This window comes from Bactrocera dorsalis, chromosome 3 (assembly GCF_023373825.1).
Source record: "Bactrocera dorsalis isolate Fly_Bdor chromosome 3, ASM2337382v1, whole genome shotgun sequence".
NCBI classification, from domain to species: domain Eukaryota; kingdom Metazoa; phylum Arthropoda; class Insecta; order Diptera; family Tephritidae; genus Bactrocera; species Bactrocera dorsalis.
The window spans coordinates 67,702,582-67,727,121 of NC_064305.1; the positions used below are offsets into that span (position 1 = coordinate 67,702,582).

Below are 24,540 nucleotides of genomic sequence, written 5' to 3' on the forward strand. Positions count from 1 at the left end.
TATCCGCCGGAGTTAACTGTTGGGATTCGACGAATAAGTCTTTCTCCCACAACGAATTTTTGCTCCTTTATATATAGTACATATTGTGTGTATATTTCTTTAATTCTCTCCAACAACTATTTAAATGTTTCCTTTTCATTTATTTTTGCTTTACAGCGCGGCGCTTTCGTCAGCGAACCAGCCATTTTGGTGAAACGCACGAATTCCGGCAGTCAAATTTGGACCATGGAGAAGTTGGAGAACAAGCTGATTGACATGCGCGAAATGTATCAGGAGCACAAGGAGCGCCTTTTGAATGGCTTGGTAAGTTCGCCACACTCCACGCATTTCTTTTCTTCTATGCGCTCTCAAAGCTTGTATAAATAAATAAGCCAGTTTGTATGTATGTATGCTAACAATGCTATTCCATTTCAACATTTCTGCATTTCTCCATTTTAACTAACCCATTGCCATTCGCTCAAAACACACTGCTCGAAAAAACTAACTAAATAAATAATAAAGCCTGTCGTTGAAACATACTCCGACGATGAAGATAGTGATGAGGTAATTGTTACTTACTACATACTCTTCCACATGAATATGCCTACCAAATACTCTCTCTCTCTCTCCTTTGCATACCCCTAATATTTCAACACACACAACTACAAATTTATTGAAGCCTTTTACTAACTTCTGCTCCATTTACAGGAGAGTGAAAACTCCAAATCGTTGGATCCGTTCTACGAGTCGCAGGAGAATCACAATCTGATCGGTGTCGCCAATATATTCCTTGAGGTACTCTTCCACGATGTTAAGCTGGATTATCATACGCCCATTATAAGTCAACAAGGTGAAGTTGCTGGCCGACTTCAGGTCGAGGTACAACGCATTGCCGGTCAAATGCCACAAGATCGCATGTGCGAATCGATTTCCGAGTCTTCGACCGATTCACGCGACGAATACGATGATCCCGTCGATCCAATGTCCAATCAAATCACTTGCCGTGTCTCAATCAAGAGCGCCACCGGTTTGCCGCTCTCGCTATCCAACTTCGTTTTTTGCCAGTACACCTTTTGGGGCCACCAAGAGACGGTGGTTCCAGTAATCAATGCCGAAGCGCCCTCACACGATCAGAATAAAGTATTTAAATTTGAGCACACCAAGGACTTCACCGTCGCCATAAATGAGGAATTCCTAGAGCACTGTATTGAGGGTGCGCTGTCGGTTGAGGTTTGGGGTCACCGCAGCGCCGGTTTCTCCAAGACCAAAGGCTGGGAAGTGGAGCAACAGCAGGCTAAAGCGCGTTCGCTAGTCGACCGCTGGGCGGAATTGTCGCGTAAGATCGAATTGTGGGTGGAAATACATGAGCTGAATGACAACGGTGAATACTCGCCGGTGGAGGTGACAAATCGCACCGAAGTGCTCACCGGTGGCATCTATCAGTTGCGTCAGGGCCAACAACGACGCGTAAATGTGCGCGTCAAGCCGGTACAAAACTCCGGCACCTTACCGATCATCTGTCAGTCCATAGTAAATATTGCAATCGGTAGCATAAGTGTGCGTTCACGTCTACAGCGACCACTCGACTCGTATCAAGAAGAAGATCTCACCGTACTGCGTGAGCGTTGGAGTGAAGCGCTCGGCCGCCGACGCTCCTACCTCGATCAGCAGATACAGAAACTAATCAAGAAAGAGGAAAAGACCGAGGAGGAACGTGAACGTGAGTTGAGTTTGGTGCACCAGTGGGTCTCCTTGACCGAGGAACGCAATGCCGTTTTGGTGCCCGCACCCGGTTCTGGCATACCGGGTGCGCCAGCCTCTTGGGAACCACCAGCTGGCATGGAACCGCACGTGCCCGTCTTGTTTCTCGATCTAAATGCCGACGATATGTCGGCGCAAAATACCAATGACGAATTCTCTGTTGCCGGTCAAAATTCGATACTCTCCAAAGAGCATGGACACAAATTCTACACGCTACAAATACTACAACACCTCGAAAAGGATGTCTGCTCGATTGCCAGTTGGGACTCGTCCATGCACGACAGTCAAGCTTTGAATCGTGTCACCGAAGCGAACGAGCGCGTCTACCTGATCCTGCGCACCACTGTGCGACTCTCACATCCAGCACCCATGGATTTGGTGTTGCGCAAACGCATTAGCATAAACATAAAGAAAGGTCCAAGTATTACCGATCGCTTGAAAAAGTTTCGTTTGGTGCGCGGCGAGAATGCCATACTGCAGACGGGCGTCACCTACGAAGTGGTCTCCAACATACCAAAAGCATCCGAAGAGCTGGAGGATCGCGAATCCTTGGCTCAACTGGCCGCCAGCGGCGACGATTGCTCCGCAAGCGATGGCGAAACCTACATCGGTGAGTGGTCGTTTGTTGTTGTTATGTTATATATTAATTAAATTTAATTTTTTGTGCTTAGAAAAATACACGCGTGGCGTTTCCGCCGTGGAGAGCATACTGACGCTCGATCGCTTGCGCCAAAGCGTCGCCGTCAAAGAATTGGAGACTGCGCACGGTCAGCCGCTATCGATGCGCAAGACGGTCAGCGTGCCCAACTTCTCACAGGTACTGTATGCCACGCAAGCTTTCGGCTCACAATTATTCGTAGCTACGCCACCAGTCACTACCAGACACATCGTAGTTAGTTGTGTTTTTCGACACAAAAGCTTTATTATTTTCCGCCAAATTCTCGTATCACAATTTTAGCTGCTTCTACTATACTACATACGCATACATATGTACTACACTGCATATATGTATGTGTGTGTATATGAATTATTTAACCGATTACTAATTTGAATTCGTAACTATGAACTATATTACCAAGCTCTAAAACAAAATTCTTCTTTTTTCTCACTTTTTTGCGCTTTCACCTAAAAAAAAAAAATATTTACAAAAACAAATAACCAAAACTTAACCAAACAAATTTGAATCAATATGTGTGTATTGTCCTCACCAAATGTCGAACAAAATTTGAATTCTACCACCTCACCTATGTACTACAATTATTAACAAACTTATTAACCACCAACAACAAAATTTGAAAAAACAATCAAAACAACAAAAAAATTATTGAAACAAACAATATTTATTGTTGCAATATTAATTGGTGCGTAAAAATTATGAAATAACCGCCGTCTGCACATAAACACATTCGATATACGTTGAACGTAAATGTACCGTTAATTTGTAACTCTCCGTCTGTCCAACAGACGGTTAAAGAAACAACAACTGCAAGTGTAAGTATGCGAAGTGTGCAAAACGAAATTGAAAACATTTTTGACAACAAAAACAAAGTCAAGCATTAAAAGTGGATTTGAAGGCAGGCAAAAATAAGATAAAAATTTTTATTATTTTGTTTTTGCTTTTCTGTGTTGTCGTGGCATTTTAGCGCCGCTGTGGTGTCGTTCTAATGGCAACAACAAAAAGTAATAATTTTTAGCGGCTTAAATATATGAATTTGTGATCCAAAACCGGCAGTATAAATTTTTTTTTTGATTAATTTTAAAATATTTCTTTATTTTTTTTTAAATATTTATTTATATTTTTTTATTATTTTGTTTATAATTTATTAAAAATTAATTATACCTAAATTTTTCCAATTGAAAATACAAATAATTTTAAAAAAAATCTTGGATTTTGAATGTCTAAAATAGTGCTGAGTTAAAAAAAAAAATTAACAAATACAAAATTAATATAAAATTTAGCAAATATGTATAAAAATGTAATCTAAAATTAATTTATGTTACATTTTTTTTCTACTCGATAATAATCTGCTCGATTACTTACACTCCTTTTATTATTTTATTTATAAATATTTTTTTTTAATGAATTGAAAAAAATTGTCTTAATAATTATATGTTTTATAAATAATTTAGATACATTTTTTAATAATTTTTGTTATATACTATTTTTGGATTTTTTTAAAAAATAATCTTCTTCATCTGCATTAATTTTTAAAATTTTTATTATAAATATTTTGTTATTAAATGATTTGAATACATTTTTCTTAATATTATATTTTTTATAAATAATTTGTATACATTTTTTGTATAATTATTTTTCTCATAAACTAATTTCGGATTTATTAAAAAAAAAAAATTATTTATAATATTTTTAAATTATTATTTTTTTATAAATGTTTTTATAATTTTTAATATAAATATTTTGTTATTAAATGATTTGAATGAATTTTTCTTAATATTATATTTTTTTATAAATTATTTGTATAAATTTTTTAATAATTTTTTCTCATAAACTAGTTTCGGATTTATTAAAAAAAAATTATTTATAATATTTTTAAATTATTATTTTTTTATAAATGTTTTTATAACTTTTATTATAAATATTTTTCTTTTTACTAAATTAATAATTGTATACATCTATTATTATTTTTTCAATATATTTTTTTTCTAAGTAATTCTATTTTCTAAAATTCTTTTATAATTTTTTTAATTATTTTTTTTTTTATAATTTTCATTAAAAATATTTTTTTATTAAATGATTTTTTTATTATATAAATTGAAAAAATTTTTCTTAATATTTTATTTTTTATAAAATTATTAAATAAATTGAATAAATTTTTCTTAATATTTTATTTTTTATAAAATTTTTAAAATTATTTTTTAATAATTTTTGTTATAATTTTACTTATAATTTTACTTATAAAAATTTCTTTAATTATTATGATTTTATATTTTTTATTCCAAATATTTTTTATTAAATGAATTGATAATTTTTATTAATTATTTTATATATCTATTATTATTTTTTCATTACAATTTTTTTAATAATTATTATATATATTTTCTCAATCATTTTTTTAAGATTTTCATAAAACTTGTCGATAATTTTTTTTTTAATATTTTTGTTGTTATTTTTTTATAAAATATTTTAAAATTTAATTCTACTAAATTTTTAATATTGAACAATAAAGTTTCTGTGTCTTACATACACACTTAGGCTACCGTTTTCCCGATATTCGGGTCAAGGTAATCACCAAATTTTTATTATAAATATTTTTTATTAAATAAATTGAGTAATTTTCTTTGAATATTGAATTTTTAAAATAATTTTTATACATTTATTACTATTAATTTTTCGTTACAGTGTTTTTGGTTTTTTTTTTTAATAAATGATTTTTGATTTTTTTTTAAATAATTTTTGTTTTTTTTTTTAGTTTTTTATTTCTTTTTATTTTTTTTTTTAATTAAATTTCTTTATCTTTTTTTTATTCAAAATTAATTATACATTAATTTTGCTAACTGAAAAAATATACAAATTATCAGGTGACTTGGTATATGCACACTTAGAGTACCGTTTTTCCGACACTCGAGTTAAAGTAATCTCCAACAGACATTGAGTTTTCACTGACCATTGACTGTTCACTCGGTTTAATTCCTCAAAATTATTATATAGAATGTCGTTTGCTGCTCCAACAACAACAATTGGTGATTTTTCCTATAAAGTTAATATATAAAAGAGCAGCATGACGAGCTGAACCAATTTACCCATGTCCGTCTGTCCTTACGTATGGGAACTAGTCACTCAGTTTTTGAGGTATCGAACTGAAGTTGTGATCATGTTCTTTTCTCTCTAAGAAGCTACTCATTTGTCGGAACCGCCGATATCTGGCCGCTATAGCGTATAGATGTCATAGTAACTGAATGATCAGAACAAAGTGTATGGAAATTTTTTTTATTTGAGAAGATATCTTCACAAAATTTGACATAGATTATTTTCGAATACAATGGTGCAATTTGCGAAGAAATGTTTCGTATCGGACAATTCTAGCATATAGCTGCCATACAAATTGAACGGTGAAAATCAAGTCCTTATATGGAAAACTTTTTTATTTGACGAGATATTTTTACGAAATTTTGCATGAGTTGTTCTCGAAGGCATCGCTAAATTCTCTAAAAAAATTATTCCGATCGGGCAACTATGGCATATAGCTCTCATACAAACTGAACGATCGGAATCAAGTTCTTATAAGGAAACTTTTGTATTTCTGAAGTGTACAAAAGCTTTATGCTACTGAAGTTAGCATTTTTTGTTTTCTATAATTTTTGTTAGCAAAAAAATTTAATATACAGAGACTTTTTCATTAATTTTTTATTATTTACTAAATCGTATATACCGGCTATAACCGGGAAGCGGTGTTTATGCAAATAAAGAATAAAAAATATATATAATAATTTGAAAAAAAAAAGCTTTAAAAATGATTAAAAACCGTAAGTATTTACTTTATCTACATACTCGTAATTACTTAGTTTACTGAATTACACCCGGCATAAGTTGTAAATTTAACCCGTAAGTGTTCACCACAGCAGCACAAATGCAAATGATACATTAATCACCAATTCAAAAAACAAAAAAAAGAAAAAAGTGTGGGAAAAACAACCACAAACTGATAATCGACACTTCGAAAATTTCAGTGTTCCCAAAAGGTGCACTTTCGAATCCACTTTTTATGTGACACTTTTAAATGTGTGTGTTTTATATGTATGTATGTGTTTGTTTCATTCTTTTTAACTATATTTAATTACTAATTACTTTGGTACACAAACTTTTTAGATACCCGTTTCCTTTTTTAGTTGTATTTAGTTTTTTTTTTATAAGTAATGTTACCAAGCAAGTAGTCAACTTATATTATGTAGTCACATATAAATAGCGTACTTTATTGAAGGAAACCACATAATAAATAATATGTAATTCAATATTGTTTCCATTTGAAAATTTCTTGTGCAGCTTATGCGTTTCGATGCGTCCATGGAGTCGCTGCTGAATGTGGGACGCTCCGAGTCCTTCGCCGATCTCAACAATCAAACACTGAACTCCAAGTTTCCAGGTAGTTAAAAGCTATATAAGTGGAATGAAATATATATTTACATATTTCTTTATATTTTTTCCATTCAGCACATCCAGCCATACGCGACTTTGGCACACGCAATCGCCACAGCTTTGGCGGCAAGGGCAGCAATGACGAGCCGCCTTGCAAACCATTTGGCATTGGTAAGAACGGCTTTATGTGCGCTCAAGCACAGCGCTATTTTCAATTTACAATATTTTAACTGTAGTCGAGTTATATATATATTTTTTTCTTTACGCAAGCGCTGTTCAAATTTTAATATTTTTTATAATTTTAGAAATTTTTATTATTTTTTTTGTAATTTTTTTTGTTAATTAATAAATTTTTTTTTGTTAATTAATTAATTTTTTTGTTAATTAATTAATTTTTTTTTTAATTTTCTTTTGTCATTTCTGACACCTTTTGCTCACACGCAAATTCGTGCATAATTTGTATTTTTTTCACCCATAATTTGACAAGCAACTCTACAAAAATATGCCACTTGCGTAATTTTTAGTTTAACGTATTAGTTTCTGGTTTCACTTTTATTATGTAAGAATTGTAGCTACAAATTTTGCTTGTGCGCAAAATTTAAACTGCATTTTTCGACAAAAAAAAAATTGCTGGCAAATTTCTTAATTTAGATTTTCTCCTTTTTAATATTAGGTCCCAACCTAGTAACCATAGTATTTTTTTAAATGTAAAACTGCTTTTTATCATGTTAGTATTCATTAAAACCTAGCGTGTTCTAGTCGGTTTCAACCAGGTCATAGCGTCATTTAGATTTTTTATATGTAACGGCCGTTCAATATTGGAGAATTTAACTTTCAAAGTCTACTTTTTGTATACAATTTAATTAATGTCAGTGGCAATGGTAGAGAAGTAATTATTGCCTATTCGAAAAAATTAAAAAGCTTTGAAAAGTAGCCCAAAACCACCCTTTTAAAGTACTACCATTCATTTTTTTTTTTGTAAATGTAACTTTACAAAATATTTTTTTTCGTATATTATCTCTAAAGTTGAGAAAAAAACATTTCCTTCTTCAAAAGTTAGTCGATTATATGTCAAAAATTCAAAAAATAACTCTTAATTAAATTACTTAGCGAGATTTTGACTTCTCATACCAGCTCGTACTCTTCTTATTGTAAAGTTATTTAACTTGGCAACACTTTCATGGTAGTTTGAGTCGCTGCAGTAGTTCGAATTTTAAAAAATTTTGCCTTTTCCTGTGTTGCCTGCTTCCTACAAAACACTTTATCTAATAAGCCGAAGATTAAGTCGAAATCTCTGCCAAAATAATATCTAACCCCACTTTTCGATTATCAACACTAGTAATATGCGCTCATTAACAACCCAACCTAACCCAACTTCTGTAGTAACCATTACTTGCGCTATTTCTATATATATCCTACATTTTAAATGCAATTTGTAGTTGCTAACGGTTTATCAACCAATCTACACACAGTTCTGTCAACCAATTACCTTATCCCCCTTCATTTTTCCTGCCACAGCAGTTTTGAAAGTAAAAAAATTTGTATTGAAAAAAAATCACTTTTTAAGATTGCCGTAAGAACACTCTGTAATTGAGTTGTACGTTTTCACTTTTCATACTTTATACGTATAACCGTTATAATATATGCATACATATATAGCTAACGTGCTTTTGCAAATCATTACTTTTTATGTACACGCTTCCCCGTTTTTTATGCAGCTTTTCCAAATTTCGCTAAAGCATTTGATGAATTGCTTTCTTGTTCTGCAAATAAAAACAAAAAAAAAAACTAAAATAAATAATTATAATTAAAAGTAATTATTTTAACGTATCAAGTCCATCAAAATCGTACATCTCAAAACATTTACTTCATTCATCGAAAAATTAGCAAAAATATATATTTCCAAAAACATTTATAACGATGCAGTTGAAAATTAAAAAAAAAATTTAAAATTTATAAAAAAAATTTAAAATTAAAAAAAAAAATGTTTATGTTATATGCTTAAGGATATTCAAGAAATGAGGTCAAAATATTTATAATATATTTTGTACAAGTATTTTTTTTTAGTTAAAAAATGCTAGTTATTTAATTATTTTATATATAAGTACACTTTTTAAGATTATTTTTAACTACACGAAACCGTAATTTACTAGTTCGATTTAGTTTTTTATGCGGCAAACTTTCATTTTGAAAGTTTTTATACTACATTTAGTGAAACAAAATTAGGTATTGCCTACATCTTGGCGGCTTTGCTACAAAGTAATAAATAAGCCACTTTTTAAGTCTTCTAAGGTTTATAGACTCATAAAGTATTGCCTACACTCAGGCGCATTTGCTAAAAAGTAATAAATAAGCCACTTTCTTCTAAGATTTAAAGACTCACAACATGTAAGGTAGTGCCATCATCTATAAAGTAATGAATAAGCCACTTCTAAAGTCTTCTTAGGTTTATGTATAACATATGGGGTATTGGCTACATTTAGGCGCCTTTGCTTAAAAGTTACAAATAAGCCACGTCTTATGTCTTAGGCTTTTAGGCTCCTAACATATAAAGTATTTCCACCTCTATACCCATTTGCTGAAAAATAATAAACAAGCCACTTTCTTCTAAGTTTAATACACCCGTAATATATAAGGTATTGCCTACACTCAGGCGCATTTGCTAAAAAGTAATAAATAAGTCACTTCTTAAGTCTTCTAAAGTTTATAGACTCATAACATCGCCAAATATATATAACCGAGTTATTTGCAGGTTATTAATTTTTCTAAAATAATATTTTACAAGTTTTCGCAAAAAATATGTGAGACCACCGATTTTTTTTATTTTCAAAATAAATTTATTTATATTTTTCTCGTTTTAAAAAGCCATATAATCTACATTATTGCTGTAAATAAATGTTTGAACACTGCCAAAACAGATCGTTGCCTACATTTAGGAGCTACTTAAATCAGAATGTAGGCATAAAGCTTTAATTATAGTTCAAAAAAATTAGCCACACAAAAAAATAATAATTCATAGCACTGATGAATGCGGTGCAATTCTTATCATTTGTCTTATCTTACTGATAATAATACAAAATTACAAAAATTTGTTGCCTATATTTAGGCGGCGTAATGTCCTTACAAGGAAAACTTTTTCATTTGACAATATTTCTTCACGAAATTTGGCACAGATTATTCTTTTATGAAAAGGTATAGTGTCCTTATAAATTGTTCAGATTGGACTACTATAGCATATAGCTGCCATACAAACTGAACAACCAAAAACATGTCCTTGCAAGGAAAACTTTTTTATTTGACAAGATTTCTTCGCGAAATTTGGCACAAATTATTGTTTTAGTGAAAGCTATAATATCCGTATAAATTGTTTGGATCGGTCTACTATAGCATATAGCTGCCATACAAACTGAACAACCAAAAACATGTCCTTACAAGGAAAACTTTCATTTGACAAGATTTCTTCACGAAATTTGGCACAGATCATTGTTTTAGTGAAAGCTGTAACCTCCGTATAAATTGTTCGGATCGAACTACTATAGAATATAGCTGCCATACAAATGTAAGGAAAACGTTTTCAATTGACAATATATCCTCGCGAAATTTGGCAGAGATTATCGGTATAATATAGTTATAAATATTTGCTATAAGTTGCTTAGCTGATGTCAAAACTAAATTTTATTTTTTTATTATTTTTTTTATGTTTTTTTTGTTACGAAGTTCCTTTAAGTCCCAGCGAATTGTTATTTGTCATATTCCAAACATCACTAGCTGTAGTTTCGTGCTATATTTTGTTTATAAGAAATAGTCATAAGTCTATTTATAAAAGGGATAAAAAATATATTTTTTTTAATTAGAATATTATATTATAAAAAAGTATTATTATAAAAAAGTTAAAAAAAAATATTATTTTTTTATAATCAGAAACATTATAAGTACATAGAATATTTAGATTAATTAAAAAAATTTTGTTCAAACCCAGCAAACTTAAACTAAAATTATATGCCATTTAACTTTTTTCCATTAACTCGCTTTTCTTTGCATTAATTTTAAAATTTAAGCAAATCTCAATGCTCAAATAATTAATTTGAAATTTTTTAACACTTATTTTTTATCATTATTACTTTCTATCTCTTTGTTACCGCTTAACATCGCTCTCTTTAAACGCGTTCTGCAATTGTACTTACTACTTCTGCTCCTCCGCTCCAACTTTTAAAACAAAACAAAAATTAAAATAATCAAAAAACAACTACTACAACAACTATGTAACTACAACTCGCTTATCTAACGCACTTTTGGTTGTTTTTGTACGTTTAACTCATTCGAAACCTGAAACCTCCTTCTAATGCAACGTTGTTTCTGTTTCCAATCAACCAAAACAACCGACCAACCAATCGACCAACTAATCAAACGCATAAATTCACCCAAAACATCAGGCTCTATTCTGTCAGGTAAACAACAAAAGCAATTATTAGCGTGCAGCTAGCAAAAAAGCAACAAACAATTAGTTACGAAAACAACAATCGTCAATCGTTCGTACGTTCATTCGTTCGCTCGCTCGTTCGTTCGTTCGTTCACAATGCAAAAATAACAGTATTAACTAATTTGAATTGATTTGAATTTGTTGTAACGTTGGTTTACAGTTATTAATTTTTTATACATTTTTTGCAAAATATTCAACTTTTGCGTAAGAAAACGAAAATTATTAAAAGCAACAAAAACAAATTGAACATTACATGTCATACTAACTGTTTACTAGTAGATAATCAATTACACGAAAAATAATAACAACAAAACAAACTCAACTCAAATCAAATCAAACGCGTCGTAACTGTAAAAAACCACACTCGTCTGTTGTGCCATCTCTTTCTTCTTTCTATACTAATGCACCGTTATTTTCTTACAAACAACTTTAAAACTTATATAAATACACACCATTGAACATAATAAATATGTATGTATGTGTATAACTCCAGTTGCTATATACTTAGTACATAACTAGTTATCCTCCCGAGTTGTGCGCGTCATCGTGCTCGTACACACAGACACACTCGTAAAAATATATTTAAAAAAAAATTAACACAATCACACTAGCCTTTTAGCGCTCACTTGTCTACAAGCGTTTGTATGTACTGTCAGTGTAAAAATTACAAAAAAAAATACTATAAATATCCGTATTGAAACTAACCTCAAGAAGCGCAGGTTATCGCAGTTGCAAGCTAGTGTCTACATAACCAACATACGAGTTCTCTAATTCCCGCTCATTTCGTACGCCTTTCGTTCGTACCCGCATTCGAGTCATTTCATCACCCATTGGTGTCTATGCATTATTCGCCTCCATCATCTCATCTCATGAATGTTGTTGCATTGATTATTTGAGCACTTAGCCGAATTAGTGTTAGTTGATTGTAGCACATTTTAGTTGGCAACTCTGTTTTATAGCTGCATTTTAACTAAATAAAATCGAATGTTTTTTGTTCACACCAATTTTTTATTTTTTACAAATATTTTTAATATTTTTTACAAATATTTTTAATTTTTTTTTTGTAAATATTTATTTTTTTTTTTTGAAATATTGTTTTCGTGTAAATATTTTTAGTTTTTAAAAATGTTTTATGTATTTTTTTAACATTAAAATAATTTTTTTATCATGTGAAGTGGAGTTCATTGTAAAATGACTACAAAATAATTACGTATGGAGAAGAAATCCGCTTCTAGTCCATTGATGTTCTCCTTACTGATTACAAAATACAATGGACTACACGTGAGCCGCTTTTTCGACTCTTTTTTTTATTACTGTGAATTGTAGTTAGCTGCTGATGAGCTCCAATCGGGCTTAAAGCCTAACAACAGACTTCCATCTCAACATTTCTTCCAAGAAGTACATTTACTTGCTGCTTATATTATTGTTGTTGTAGTGGCGGAATTCTGCGAGTTGACAGTCCTTAGCCTGTTAAAAATCCGATTCCGTTCCGGTTACGTAGACCCGACTGTCGTGGGAACGGACTTGTTGCTTATCCTACTATTCGCTCAGCTAATAGTCCAATTTGTATCAACTTTTTTTTACCTCTGTTGTTATTGGAACTTTTTTCTAGCTGCTCTTAGTCAGCAGTAGGAGGGGAGAATTTATATGCCGCTGGCTACTTTTAGATATTAACTCGACTATCTAATATCTAATTGTAGAAGCTGTCACAAGGTAGAAAAAGAGGAGATTACAAAACATCTTGCAAATGAAAAGCTTTTTATGGTAAAATAATATAAAATCTTTAACTTACCGTTCCAAACGGTGTTAGGTCTTCGGATAAACAGCCCTTAGTCGCATAAAATCCGGGTCAATTCCGGTAACCTACAACCGGCTATCGTGGGAATTGTTTAGGAAAAGAATTTTCGTTCATATAAGAATTCAGAGTGAGGCGATATTAGTCCCAGTAGTTTCACAATGAGCCTTCTAAATGCTTAGATGCGACGTCTGACAGCCACCCTACCTATTAACCTTTCAGCATTCAAGCATCATTTCTGGCATGCAAAATCGCTTTTTAACGTCTCTCGGTTTCAATTGAGATGTCACTTAAATTCATTCATTAAAGGTGATCCATTTTGAGGTTCCCAACTTTTTTAAAGGAAAAACACGGAAACTTCATATTTAATGGGAAATGTTTATTATTCGAAAAAAAAAAACATTTTTTTGTATTTACTTGTTGAGGGGTGTCTCTTTCAAATATTGGTCACGCTTACGTCTCAGATGGTCCATTTGTTGAGTCCTATTCTCAATGACTTGTTTGAGCATTTCGAATGGTAACTGGCGAATGACACGCGTGCTGTTTTGCTCCAAGGCCTGAGTCGAAACAGAATTAGTTTCCACAGGAAAAATTCTAAGGGTGTGATATCACACGATGTTGGTGGTCAATCGACCGGCCCAAGACGTAAAATTATCTGCTCACCGAAGTGTTCTCTTAATAAATCTATTGATTTATGCCGACTTGTTGAAACCAATAATCGCAGAGATCAAAAATTAATTGAACTTCAGGTACCAAATAGTCGCTTATCATGGCACAATAACAGTCGCCACTGATGGTTACGTTCTCACCGGAATCAGTTTTGAGGAAATATTGACCGCTGATTCCACCGGCCCCTAAACAACACCAAACCGTTTTTTTTTTTTTTTTTGTGGATGAAATGAAAGCTCTTGAATCTCTTCAGATTACTCTTCGTTCCAAATGCTTGTATACATATCCATTGAGCTATAAATGGGCCTCATCGCTGAACAAAATTTGGCTTGAAAACGTCGGATCTTTTTGGAACTTTTCAAGAGCTCATAGAGCGAAGCGATGTTGCTTGAGAAAGTCGAGAGTCTTCGTTCTTGTATAAGCTGTACAAAAGCTTTCAATTTAAGATCTCGACGTAAAATGTGCCAAGTCGTTTCATACGTCAGTCCGAGTTGCTGCGAACGTCGTCGAATCGACTCTCCTCTCGTGTACACTCTCATCTGCGGCTGCTATATTTTCTTCACTGCGTGCGAAATACATTCTTTATAGATGAACGTGAATTTTCATAATAAAGTTGAACAATTTGTAAAATGACAAAGAATACTGAACAAAAGTAACTTCACAGCTTGACACGACTCACGCTTTATCTGTTAAAAAAAGGCTTTGGAAAAAGAACCTCTACTTGGATTACCCGATACCATATTCAACTTAAATTCGCTGTGTTTTTTTAAATGTCAACGTTTATATTAGCTGAATGACATCTTTTATATACACGAATACATATAAACTTGCATATAAACCCCCGTTATTAGTATGCCCTTCAATTCTCCTGCGTTTCCTGCGCCAATTAATCATTGTGAAATGAGTGCTACGGAGTTTTATTTACCTGAAAAAAGGTGGACAAAGGCAAATCAACACGACAGTCCAGCCAATCAAGCTGCGCAAACTGTAATCAGTCATAACTGTAAACAAACATGCAAATACATACACACACACGCACCTGTAAAATGTAAATGTGTGTGCGTTTATGGGTCAGCAATTAATTACAAGACCACCAAACACCCCTCCCCCTTTATTCAGCAATTGCTATACAATTTTTACGAGCAACCCAAAATCCTTTGGCACCATATAAGTTTGTATGTGTGTGTAACGGCGAAAACGAGCGCTTATGAAATATTATAGTGTACGCTTTTGCTATAAAATTAATTATAGCTGACGTTAATTGCCTTTTTATTAATGAAAAACCATTTTTATAACGGTTAATGGGTTGCGGTGTCACTGTCAGTGTCATAAACGAACAATTACTTGGCCACAAATTGATAAATAATTCCGAAATTATAAACATACCCGAGCAACAGCCATACCTGGCAGTCCACCTGTGCCGTTGAGCATACAACAAATGCCGTTCAATGATAGTCCAGTCCAGCCCAGTCTACCATTATCTACAAAACAATAACAAATCTTACATTGCAGCGTCCATTCAGCAATCAACACTGCAAATACCGTTATTAATGAAATTGCAGTCAAACGTCGTCTTGTCCAACTCGTTTTCCACTCCAATCGAAATACTCATAAATCATAGAAATTACCGTTAAACATAGAAACATTTTTTTGTAATTTACTTACATATGTATTTATGCAACTAAATTTATTTTCCTCTTCTTTTCGTATTTACCGAGTTGTAACGTTATTGATTTGCGGTAATTTAGTTTGCTGTTAGCTCCATTCACCATTACACCATTAATGTCAGTTCACACATCGATGTAAATAAGCGAGAACTACATCTATTAGTACATACCGTTATGTGTATTAAATTACTCATTTCTATAAATTATGTATGTTGATTGATTATGATTTATGTGAGTATGGAATGTTAAGGTCGACATTGTAAATGACACTTGTAGGCAGTGTCGTGCGGCCTTATCATCAACCTGGGAATTTAACGGGAAATTTGAAACGGTTGAAATTTTTAATTTCAATTTGACAGGTTTTAAAAACTTTAAACCTGTAAAATTTTGTCAAAAGATTTCACGTTCAGGCAGGGTTTATGCTAGGTAATTTAGATTAGGTTGTAGGTAGGCCCCTTTGGCCTCAATTAGATCTAATCTGCGATTTGATTCAATATCGTTGAACCTTTATAATCTTGCTATGTCATTTCATAGTTTCGTTCAAACCATAATTTCAGTATGTCCTGGGCATCAGTCATTAGATCAACACTGGGTGATCATTACAGACAAGGGTATGTTCCGGTCTTGAAACCCTCTGTTAGCCACCGCATCTTTTCATAGAATTTTCGAACATTACCCCTGTCGGACAGCTTGTTAAGCTCTTCGTACTCACGCACCAATGGTTTCGTCTGCAGCTGTACGTAAGGAGTTTGAAATGCCGTCTCACAGTTCCCTTATACCGAGTTTTTGACGAGTGCTCTGAGAGAGCAGGAGTGCAAGCCGAGTAGAAAACCGTTTAGCTGTCGGTTGTGATTGCAGCTTTTCGACGTCGAACCGCCCTTGCGTTCGTTGAAGTGCTTTTGCTGCACAGGGACGGGTGCGTATCTTCGCTGCACCAAGATAGTGGCCCGAGCCAATGCTAGGACCTCGAAGCGTACGCATGTGTAAAACTCTGGAGACGTGTCTTCCGTCTATCGCAACATGATCGATATGGTACGTGGCTTTTTCAATATTTCGGGCCCCGGCGAAGTCGATCAGCTTCAACCCGTTTTGAATTTACTGACTACCAAAGGTACTTTCTTTGCCCATCCTGGCGTTAAAGTCGCCAAACACGATTTTAAAATCGTGGCGGGGAAAGCTGTCATAGGTGCGCTCCAAGCGCTCATCATAGTCACTTCGTACTTCTCCTCCGTCCAAGCGTGGACGCAAATCAGAGATATGTTGAAAAACTGCGCTTTGATGCGGATTGTGGCTAGACGTTAATCCACCACAAATCCCACAGTGAATTTGCGCTGCTTTATATGGCCACTGTAGTAAATGCCACAAGAACCTACTCGCCTCAGTCCTTATCCCGTCCATCGCATTTCTTGGGTGGGGGTGATGTCAATCTTTACTCTAACGTGGACATCAATCAGCTGGACAGCGGCACCTTCCTCACTCACTCCCATGAACTACAACACATGGCTCCATCCTTCCGCACATGGCTATCAATACTGGCGCTGAGCTTGCTAACTGCGCGCTCAAAGCTAATCAAGGAGTGTTTGTTCTCGCTAGAAATAACATCAAGTTACTTCATCTATAAACTTGTTTGAATGTCTGGTCACAGCGGAATGACTGGCAACTGCAAAGCCTTACTCAGATGAGAATTCGCTTAGCAGTCACTGGCTCTTATGCAACTGCGATATCCTTTTGGCAAAAGATCTAAACTAAACTACTTATCTTTAGCAAAAGTTATTTAGCCGTAATCGTTGGGTTCGTTCTGGACACTGTACAATAGCCGAACGCTAGCTGTCAAAGTTGTATGGAAGAGCTTATAGTGGCAAGATCTAGGTACTTTTTCCTCCATTGTCCATCCTTTCCACGACTGAGGCTAAAACATCTCAGAAGTCTTACCTTCGCCAAACCAGAAGCCATAGACGCGTTCTCCGTTGTTCTAAGCTGTCAAAGTTAGATTTCTGTTGGGATCGACCTCTTAACCTAAGCACGGGTTAATATCGCTCTTACTAGTTTTACATATGTCGACCATAATTTCGTTTTCATCACGTGCAAATCTAAATTTTATGGTCTTCGCTTGTAATAAACAAATTTTGGAAAAATTGGTGCAAAAATACATCACTGTGCCTTCGAAACACCGAACTACAATGTAGCTATGTATATAGTAACTAGGCTGTAGATAATTATCTCGGTAGTGAACCAAAATGATTTCGAAAATTTTTATAATATTTTTGACCAAAATCTGCTTTTGAAAAACATGGAAAGATCTGTATAGATCTGAAATAAAGTGGTCTTGTCTTCAGACCGCAGCAGGTTTAAATATGTAATCAACCTCCCTAGGAACAAACTTAGGCTACTTGTCGCATTCTACACTAGGCACTGTGAGCTCAAGAAGCACTTGTATAACATGGGCTTAGGTTCTTGTGCAAATTGGCGGTTCTGCGACAGGGAGCCTGAACCTACAGTGTACCTGCTAATTGATTGCACAGCACAGTCTGCAGACGAAACATAAAACCCTTTAGATCCATGTTTCCAAGTAGAGATCACATCACTTCACTAGCACCTGGCAGTATATTGGAATTTATCAAGATGCTGGAGCCAGCTGGGTCGTTGGAGACTTAGGAGAGGGCACAATAGACCTAGGGTCGCGGTGCAATCCTCATCTATTTATATTATCTTGTCTTATCTCATCTTATGTTGTCTTAATCAATTATGTTATTTTGAATAACATTTCGAGATTATTTAAAAGTTGTTTTGGGAGAAAGGTCAATACTGAAGGTCAGCCGCTAAAATATGTTCTGGCGCTATATTTTGTGCATAAACAAAATTATGATTTGAATTTAAAAAAATTTCTTGTTCCAAACACATCGAGCATCATTTCGCCTCATTTTTAAAACTCACCTCGGTGTTGTAATTCAATTTCACCAAATTATTTCTAGCCGTTCAGCAAAGACCTAACCATTTTGAGTATGCGCATACATTTTTAATTGTTGTAGCATTACGTTTCTAGCATTTCTAGTTATTACTTAGGATTATAATCTAGATTTTTTAGTTCTAATTTATCGTCATTGAGTTCTAGTGGAAATTTACTTGAACACTGTTAATATTCAACATTTCCTAGCGTTTGTTTGCAGCACGCACCAATTTCGCCTTGAATTGTTGTTGTGTGTTATCTTTAGTTTGTTACTGTTCTTGTTATTGTTGTTGTTGTTGTCGATGCCACTGCAGTTCACCGCAACAAAAGCAAAGTGATTTTAGTTTAGTTTTTTGTGTTTCTGCCACACATATGAAGAATAATCGCCATAACCCCAACAACAATACATATATATGTGGTATATATATACATATGTGATATGTATGTACATATGTATGCATGCATATATTAAGCAAATACTAATAACAAATGCAATTTTTCATTTCGGAATGCAGCGCGTCCAACTTTCTTGAATTTGAACTTGAATTTCAATCAACGCAATCCGCCGACCAAGCGTAGGTGTCAAACAAAAACAAAAAATTAAACAAAACACTTAAAATAAATATTTACTTTTAAGTCAAAAATCGTATTAAATTTTCACACTTGCCACTTTGCACCAAATTATCACACATTCGTTAATAAATACCGCTAATTTACACCCATACAACCCACAGCTTCACCGGCTACCAGCAAGCTATTGGGCATGCGCATGACCACACTACACGAAGAGCCGCTCGGCGTGCATCGTGCACTCGCCGAGGAGCCCGAAGACAGCTATAGCGACTCGGAATACACCAATAACGAGTACGAGCAGGAGAAGAACCAACAGAATAATTATCATACACGTTCACGCCTGACAGCCTCGAAGACCATGGACTCATTCATGGATGTCAGCAATCATTCCAATCACAGCTACTTAAGTTATACGTCCAGTGCCAATGCGAATATGAAGCATTTAACCGGACTGGCCACGCCCAGCATGAGTTCGTCCACATCGAGCGGCTATGGTTCGCAGGTTAGTTGAATTTTGCACTAAATATTATTTTATATTCTTCCCAGCTGCGAATTACTAACTACTTTTTTTTAATTTAGGCGGTTTCGTGCAGCAATTTGACGAATGATGATATCGCTTCTATGCGTTCAATGAGCATTGATGAGACACCAGGTGAGTCGTTAGCGGGGTTAAGTTAATATGAATACGTTTCAGTTGGTCTATCCGTTAAGTCCAATTTTCGTTGATTCGCTCGAGCATTTCGACTGGTAACTGTTTTGGTCCAAGGCCTGAAGCGAAGCGGGATTGTCCGCATAGTCTTCAGACTTTACATATGCCCACAGGAGCAAGTCTAACGGCGTGATATCACACGTTCTTGGTGGATAATCGACCGGCCCAAATTTTGAGATAGTCTGCTCACTGAAATGTTCTCTTAATAAATCCATTGATTGATGCAATGTGAGGGAAGTGGCGCCGTCTTGTTGAAATCAAATGCCGAGATGATGAGCTTCAATTTCAGGCACCAAATAGTCGGTTATCATTGACGGTTACTTTCCCACCGTCATCATTTTTGAAGAAATATGAACCGATGATTCCACCGGCCCACAAAACACACTAAACCGTTGTTTTTTTCTGGCTGAAATGGCAGCTCTTGAATCTCTTCAGGTTGCTCTTCGTCCCAAATGCGGTAATTTTGCATACTAATTGAGCCAGAAATGAGCCTCATCGCTGAACAAAATTTGGCTCGAAAACGTCGAAGCTTCTTGGAACTTTTCAAGAGCCCATAAGGCGAAGCGCTGTCGCTTGGAAAGATCGAGCGGCTTTAGTTCGTGCACAACATGTATTTTCTCCGCTTTCAAATCAAGATCTCGACGTAAAATGTGCCGAGTCGTTCCATACGTCAGTCCGAGTTACTCTAGCTCTGATCCGATTACGTCCTTCTACGAACTCGTAATTTGTATTAAGGAACCTGCTTACCAAGTTTCATCAAGATATCTCCATTTTTGCTAAGTTACAGCCTTCACGGACGGACAGACAGACAAACAGTCACCGGATTTCAACTCGTCTCGTCATCCTGATCATTTTGATATGTATATATAACCCTATATCTATCTCGATTAGCTTTAGGTGAAACGTATGTACAACCGTTAGGTGAACAAAACTGTTATACTCTGTAGCAACATGTTTCAAGAGCATAAAAATAGTATAAAATTATTCCTATGACAGTCGAGTGTCCTTTCCCACGACAGTCGGGTCTATGTAACCGGAACGGATCCGCATTTTTATTTACCCAAAGACTGTCAAGTCGACAGATTTCTGCCACTACAACAACCACAACAGTTTTTTTTATAATAATAGGGCCTGTTTCTAACCTCACTGTTCTCTTGAAAACATAACCTCTTTTTGGGATATGACAACTTGTTCTTAATAACTCATAAGTTATCCGTAATGCATGAAAAGGGTTGATTAAAGAATACCGTTACGTCTCTAAATTCCATATTTATTATGTTTTTTCCATGCAGACTTTCATTCGAATTCACCACCCAACCGGCAAACACGCTTCAATCCATTCCTAAAAGACATGCCAAAGGCAAATGGCAATAACAAACAGCAGAATCAACAGCAACAACAACAGCCAGCGCAAACAACGACAGCACATTCGACGATAAACGACGAGCAAAGCGATCCATCGCCAGTACAACAGAAGTCAGCACCAGAAAGCGCAACAAACGCCGAGACGACTAACGAAATCAGAACAACACGCAACACACTCAACGACAATGAGGCCAACAACACTAATGCAAAGCTGCCAAACATAACAACAAAAGCACAATACAGCGCTGCCAATGCCCAGATGGATATGGAGATAGATGTTGTTGCGGATAACGGTGATTATGTGGCAAACACCATAAACGATGATGATGTTGTTGAACTGAAGAACAACAACAATTGCGCAACAACAACAACAACAGCAGCGGCCAAGTTAATTAACAATCACAACAATAGTGAGAATAATAAGAATACAACAAATACAACAGCAACATTAATTAGCAACAACATTGCTACCGACAATCAAAATGGCAATGAGACGATAAATCACACAACAACAGCAACAACAAACGAAGCTGAACAACAGCAGCAACAACAACCGTTAGAAGGTAATGGTATTGTACGCGGCCAACTGCCAGCCGGCAAAGTGGTGCGTCGCAAAAAGACACCACCACAAGGTGGTGCCAACGTCATGTCCAGCAGTGTCATAAGCACCAACAACAATGGCGGTGCGTCGCGTGCGCAGCTACAACGTGCTTCTGTGGCACAAATGGAGGGCATATTGACGGCGTCCAATGATCGGTTGAATGTTTCGATGACCGGCAGCATGGAACTCGATGCAGGTATGAAGTGGAGAGCTTTTGTTTTTGCATTATTATTATCCAAAAGGAAACGTCAGAGATTCCAAAGTATATATATGTACATATAAATGATCCAAACTGAGTTAATTTAGCCATGTCTGTCCAACTCAAGTCCTCGTATGGAAAACTTTTTTATCTAACCAAACAGTTTTTTCTTGTTTCTTCTCAGAAACCGAAGCCTCTCTACCCGACTGGGTGCTAGTTGGCGAGTCGGTGCTAATACGTCCCTACAACACGAGCGGCGTCATCAGCTACATCGGCAACACACACTTCCAAGCTGGCACTTGGATTGGCGTTGAACTGGACACGCCGACGGGCAAGAATGACGGCACCGTACAGGGCATACAATATTTCCAATGCAAACCGAAGCATGGCATCTTTGTGCGCTACGACAAATTGATATTGGATAAACGTGGCAAGGCCATGCGCGCCTACAAAGCGGAGAAAAGCAACAGCAAAGGTAAGCAGCAGACTCCCACCACTCACACACGCTAACTAAAATACAGTTATTACACACAATATTTCTCTTGACTCTCCCTAGACACAAATATGATGACACGCTCAAAGAGTCGCGGCGAATCCTTGGCCAGCGTCGGTGGCGCCGCGTCGTCACGCAAATGATTATATCCAAAATGTTCGCATCAAATGCACCGCTGGGCTAATTGCAAGCAATCCACATTGGTGACAGCAGCCACTGCTGCCAAAGCAACAACAGCAACTGCAAACGCAACAACAACAACAACAGCTGGTGCAGCAGCAGCAGCAGCAAAGACACCAACAAATGCAGCACATGGCGGCAGAGGAGCTGCTGCACCAACGCGCACATGCACCAAATTGCGTGCAACCAGCACAGCAGCCGTAGCAAATGTCGCGACGGTGACGGCCACGGCCACGGCACACGTCACCGCCGTCGATGCGAACACGAGACGTTTCAAGCGACGCTCAACAGCATTTTAAGTGGCAACGCAGCAGCGACAGCAGCAACCAACCGAGGCGTATGTTTGTATGTCAGCTGCGTTGGTAAAATGCCGCGCGTAGCGTGCGCAACGAACGCTCGAACGGAGTAAACATTTTGAGGTTAAAAAAATAGAGATAGAAGCATAGAAATCACAAACCGCCAAGTCATGCAGCACGCATATACAGTTATATGCGTAAAAAAAGAAAACAACAAGAACACGTATGCTTCATAGAACGAACAAACGAATTGCAATTGCATACATATTACATAATTACGTATTATATTATATAATATGTCATACATACATACATACATACATACTTATATATAAATTAAAAATAATCACATTGTACAGCCACGTTGTGACCCCTTGATTGTAATTTATTGTAGTTAACACGTTCCACACACATTCCCAAACTCCGCCCAACCCCATTCCATCCAAAAACAAAGAAACAACAAACAAAAATCGCCCATTTCGTTAGAACGTGTTTGCCGTCGTAGTAGTGCTGTCCTGGGCAGTTAAAAAAATATTAAAAAAAAAGCAAATAATTATTAAATGTACCGTAATTTAATGAAATCTGTGCGTTTTGTAGTTTGAACAAGTAAAGTTGATTTTGCGCTTTCTAGTACGCGCATTTCTTTCCCATTTGTTTTTTTTTTTTATTTCTTTTTAATTTTTATTGTTTGTGTGTGTGTTTGTGCATAAGTAAAGTATGCGAAGTTAAAAGGCGCGGAAGGAAAATAACTGTATATAAAATACCTTTTCTTCTGTTAATATTCTTTTATTTTTTCAATATTGAACGATGTGTTGCTTATTGAGTTGTCCTCAGCGGGAATTGCGTTGTTTAAAATATTTAATGTCTTTACGACAATCATTTGACAGGCGGTTCAATAAATAATAAAAGTAAGGAAAAAATGAACCAACAACAATAATAATAATAAAAAAAACATTAACTCCGCTTGCACCGACTCTATAACACCCTTCGCAATCATAAACAATTCCGTACAAGAATTGTGAGCGGTCAGTTTGTATGGCAGCTATATGTTATAGTGGTCCGATTTGAACAATTTCTTCGGAAATAGTAGCTATACTTCGGATAATAATTTGTGTAAAATTTCGTGAATATTCCTCTTCGAATAAAAAAGTTTCCCATACAAGCACCTCAATCCGATCAATCAGTTTGTAAGACAGCTATATGCTATAGTGATCCGATATCGGCCATTCTAACAAATAAGCAGCTTCTTGAAAGAAAAGAACGGGTGAAAAATTTTCAGATCGGTGTCTCAAAATCTGAGAGACTAGTTCGTTTATATGCAGACAGACAGACGGTTATGGTTAAATCGGCTCAGCTTGTCACGCTGATCGTTTATATTTATACTTTATAGGGTTTCTGACGTTTCATCTTGGAGGTTACGAATATCGTGGCAAGCTTAATATACTTGTTCAGGGTGTAAATATCCCGAACGGCCAGGATTTATATTCAGCCAAGTGCTATAAATCCGACAGTTCTATAACAGGCCTACAAATTAGTTAAACTAAATAGTAATTGTTCTGGTTTTTTTGAAAGAAATGCCTCCGTTGAGCCTCTCTTGCAGTGGTTGTCGTTGTTGTAGCGAAAGCATTCCTGAAATAAATATAAAGAACGCTGCGGAGCTTACCTCTACCGGATAGAAATCGTTTGTCGTAGGAACCGGAGCTTTTCTTGTTGCTTTCTCACAGCATTCTG

General features: G+C 35.4%; 1 protein-coding gene across 16 annotated transcripts in view; it reads left to right on the forward strand.

Moving 5' to 3' along the window:
* Window positions 1-23,743, forward strand: part of LOC105228936 (kinesin-like protein KIF13B) — a 66,202-nt gene extending 42,459 nt beyond the window's left edge. For 8 of the 16 annotated variants that reach the window (XM_049450666.1, XM_049450668.1, XM_049450670.1 and 5 more), the window contains exons 10-23: window positions 157-303; window positions 502-543; window positions 688-2,350; window positions 2,412-2,557; window positions 3,205-3,231; window positions 6,743-6,842; window positions 6,911-7,006; window positions 11,269-11,283; window positions 18,909-18,968; window positions 19,128-19,468; window positions 19,546-19,618; window positions 20,968-21,837; window positions 22,025-22,315; window positions 22,397-23,743. In XM_049450666.1, coding sequence (XP_049306623.1) covers window positions 157-303; window positions 502-543; window positions 688-2,350; window positions 2,412-2,557; window positions 3,205-3,231; window positions 6,743-6,842; window positions 6,911-7,006; window positions 11,269-11,283; window positions 18,909-18,968; window positions 19,128-19,468; window positions 19,546-19,618; window positions 20,968-21,837; window positions 22,025-22,315; window positions 22,397-22,476 — 3,951 coding nt within the window. In that variant the 3' untranslated portion in view covers window positions 22,477-23,743. The remainder of the gene's footprint in view (window positions 1-156; window positions 304-501; window positions 544-687; window positions 2,351-2,411; window positions 2,558-3,204; window positions 3,232-6,742; window positions 6,843-6,910; window positions 7,007-11,268; window positions 11,284-18,908; window positions 18,969-19,127; window positions 19,469-19,545; window positions 19,619-20,967; window positions 21,838-22,024; window positions 22,316-22,396) is intronic. The other 8 variants (XM_049450674.1, XM_049450675.1, XM_049450676.1 and 5 more) reach the window with 8 other exon arrangements.
* The last annotated feature ends 797 nt before the right edge of the window (window positions 23,744-24,540 follow it).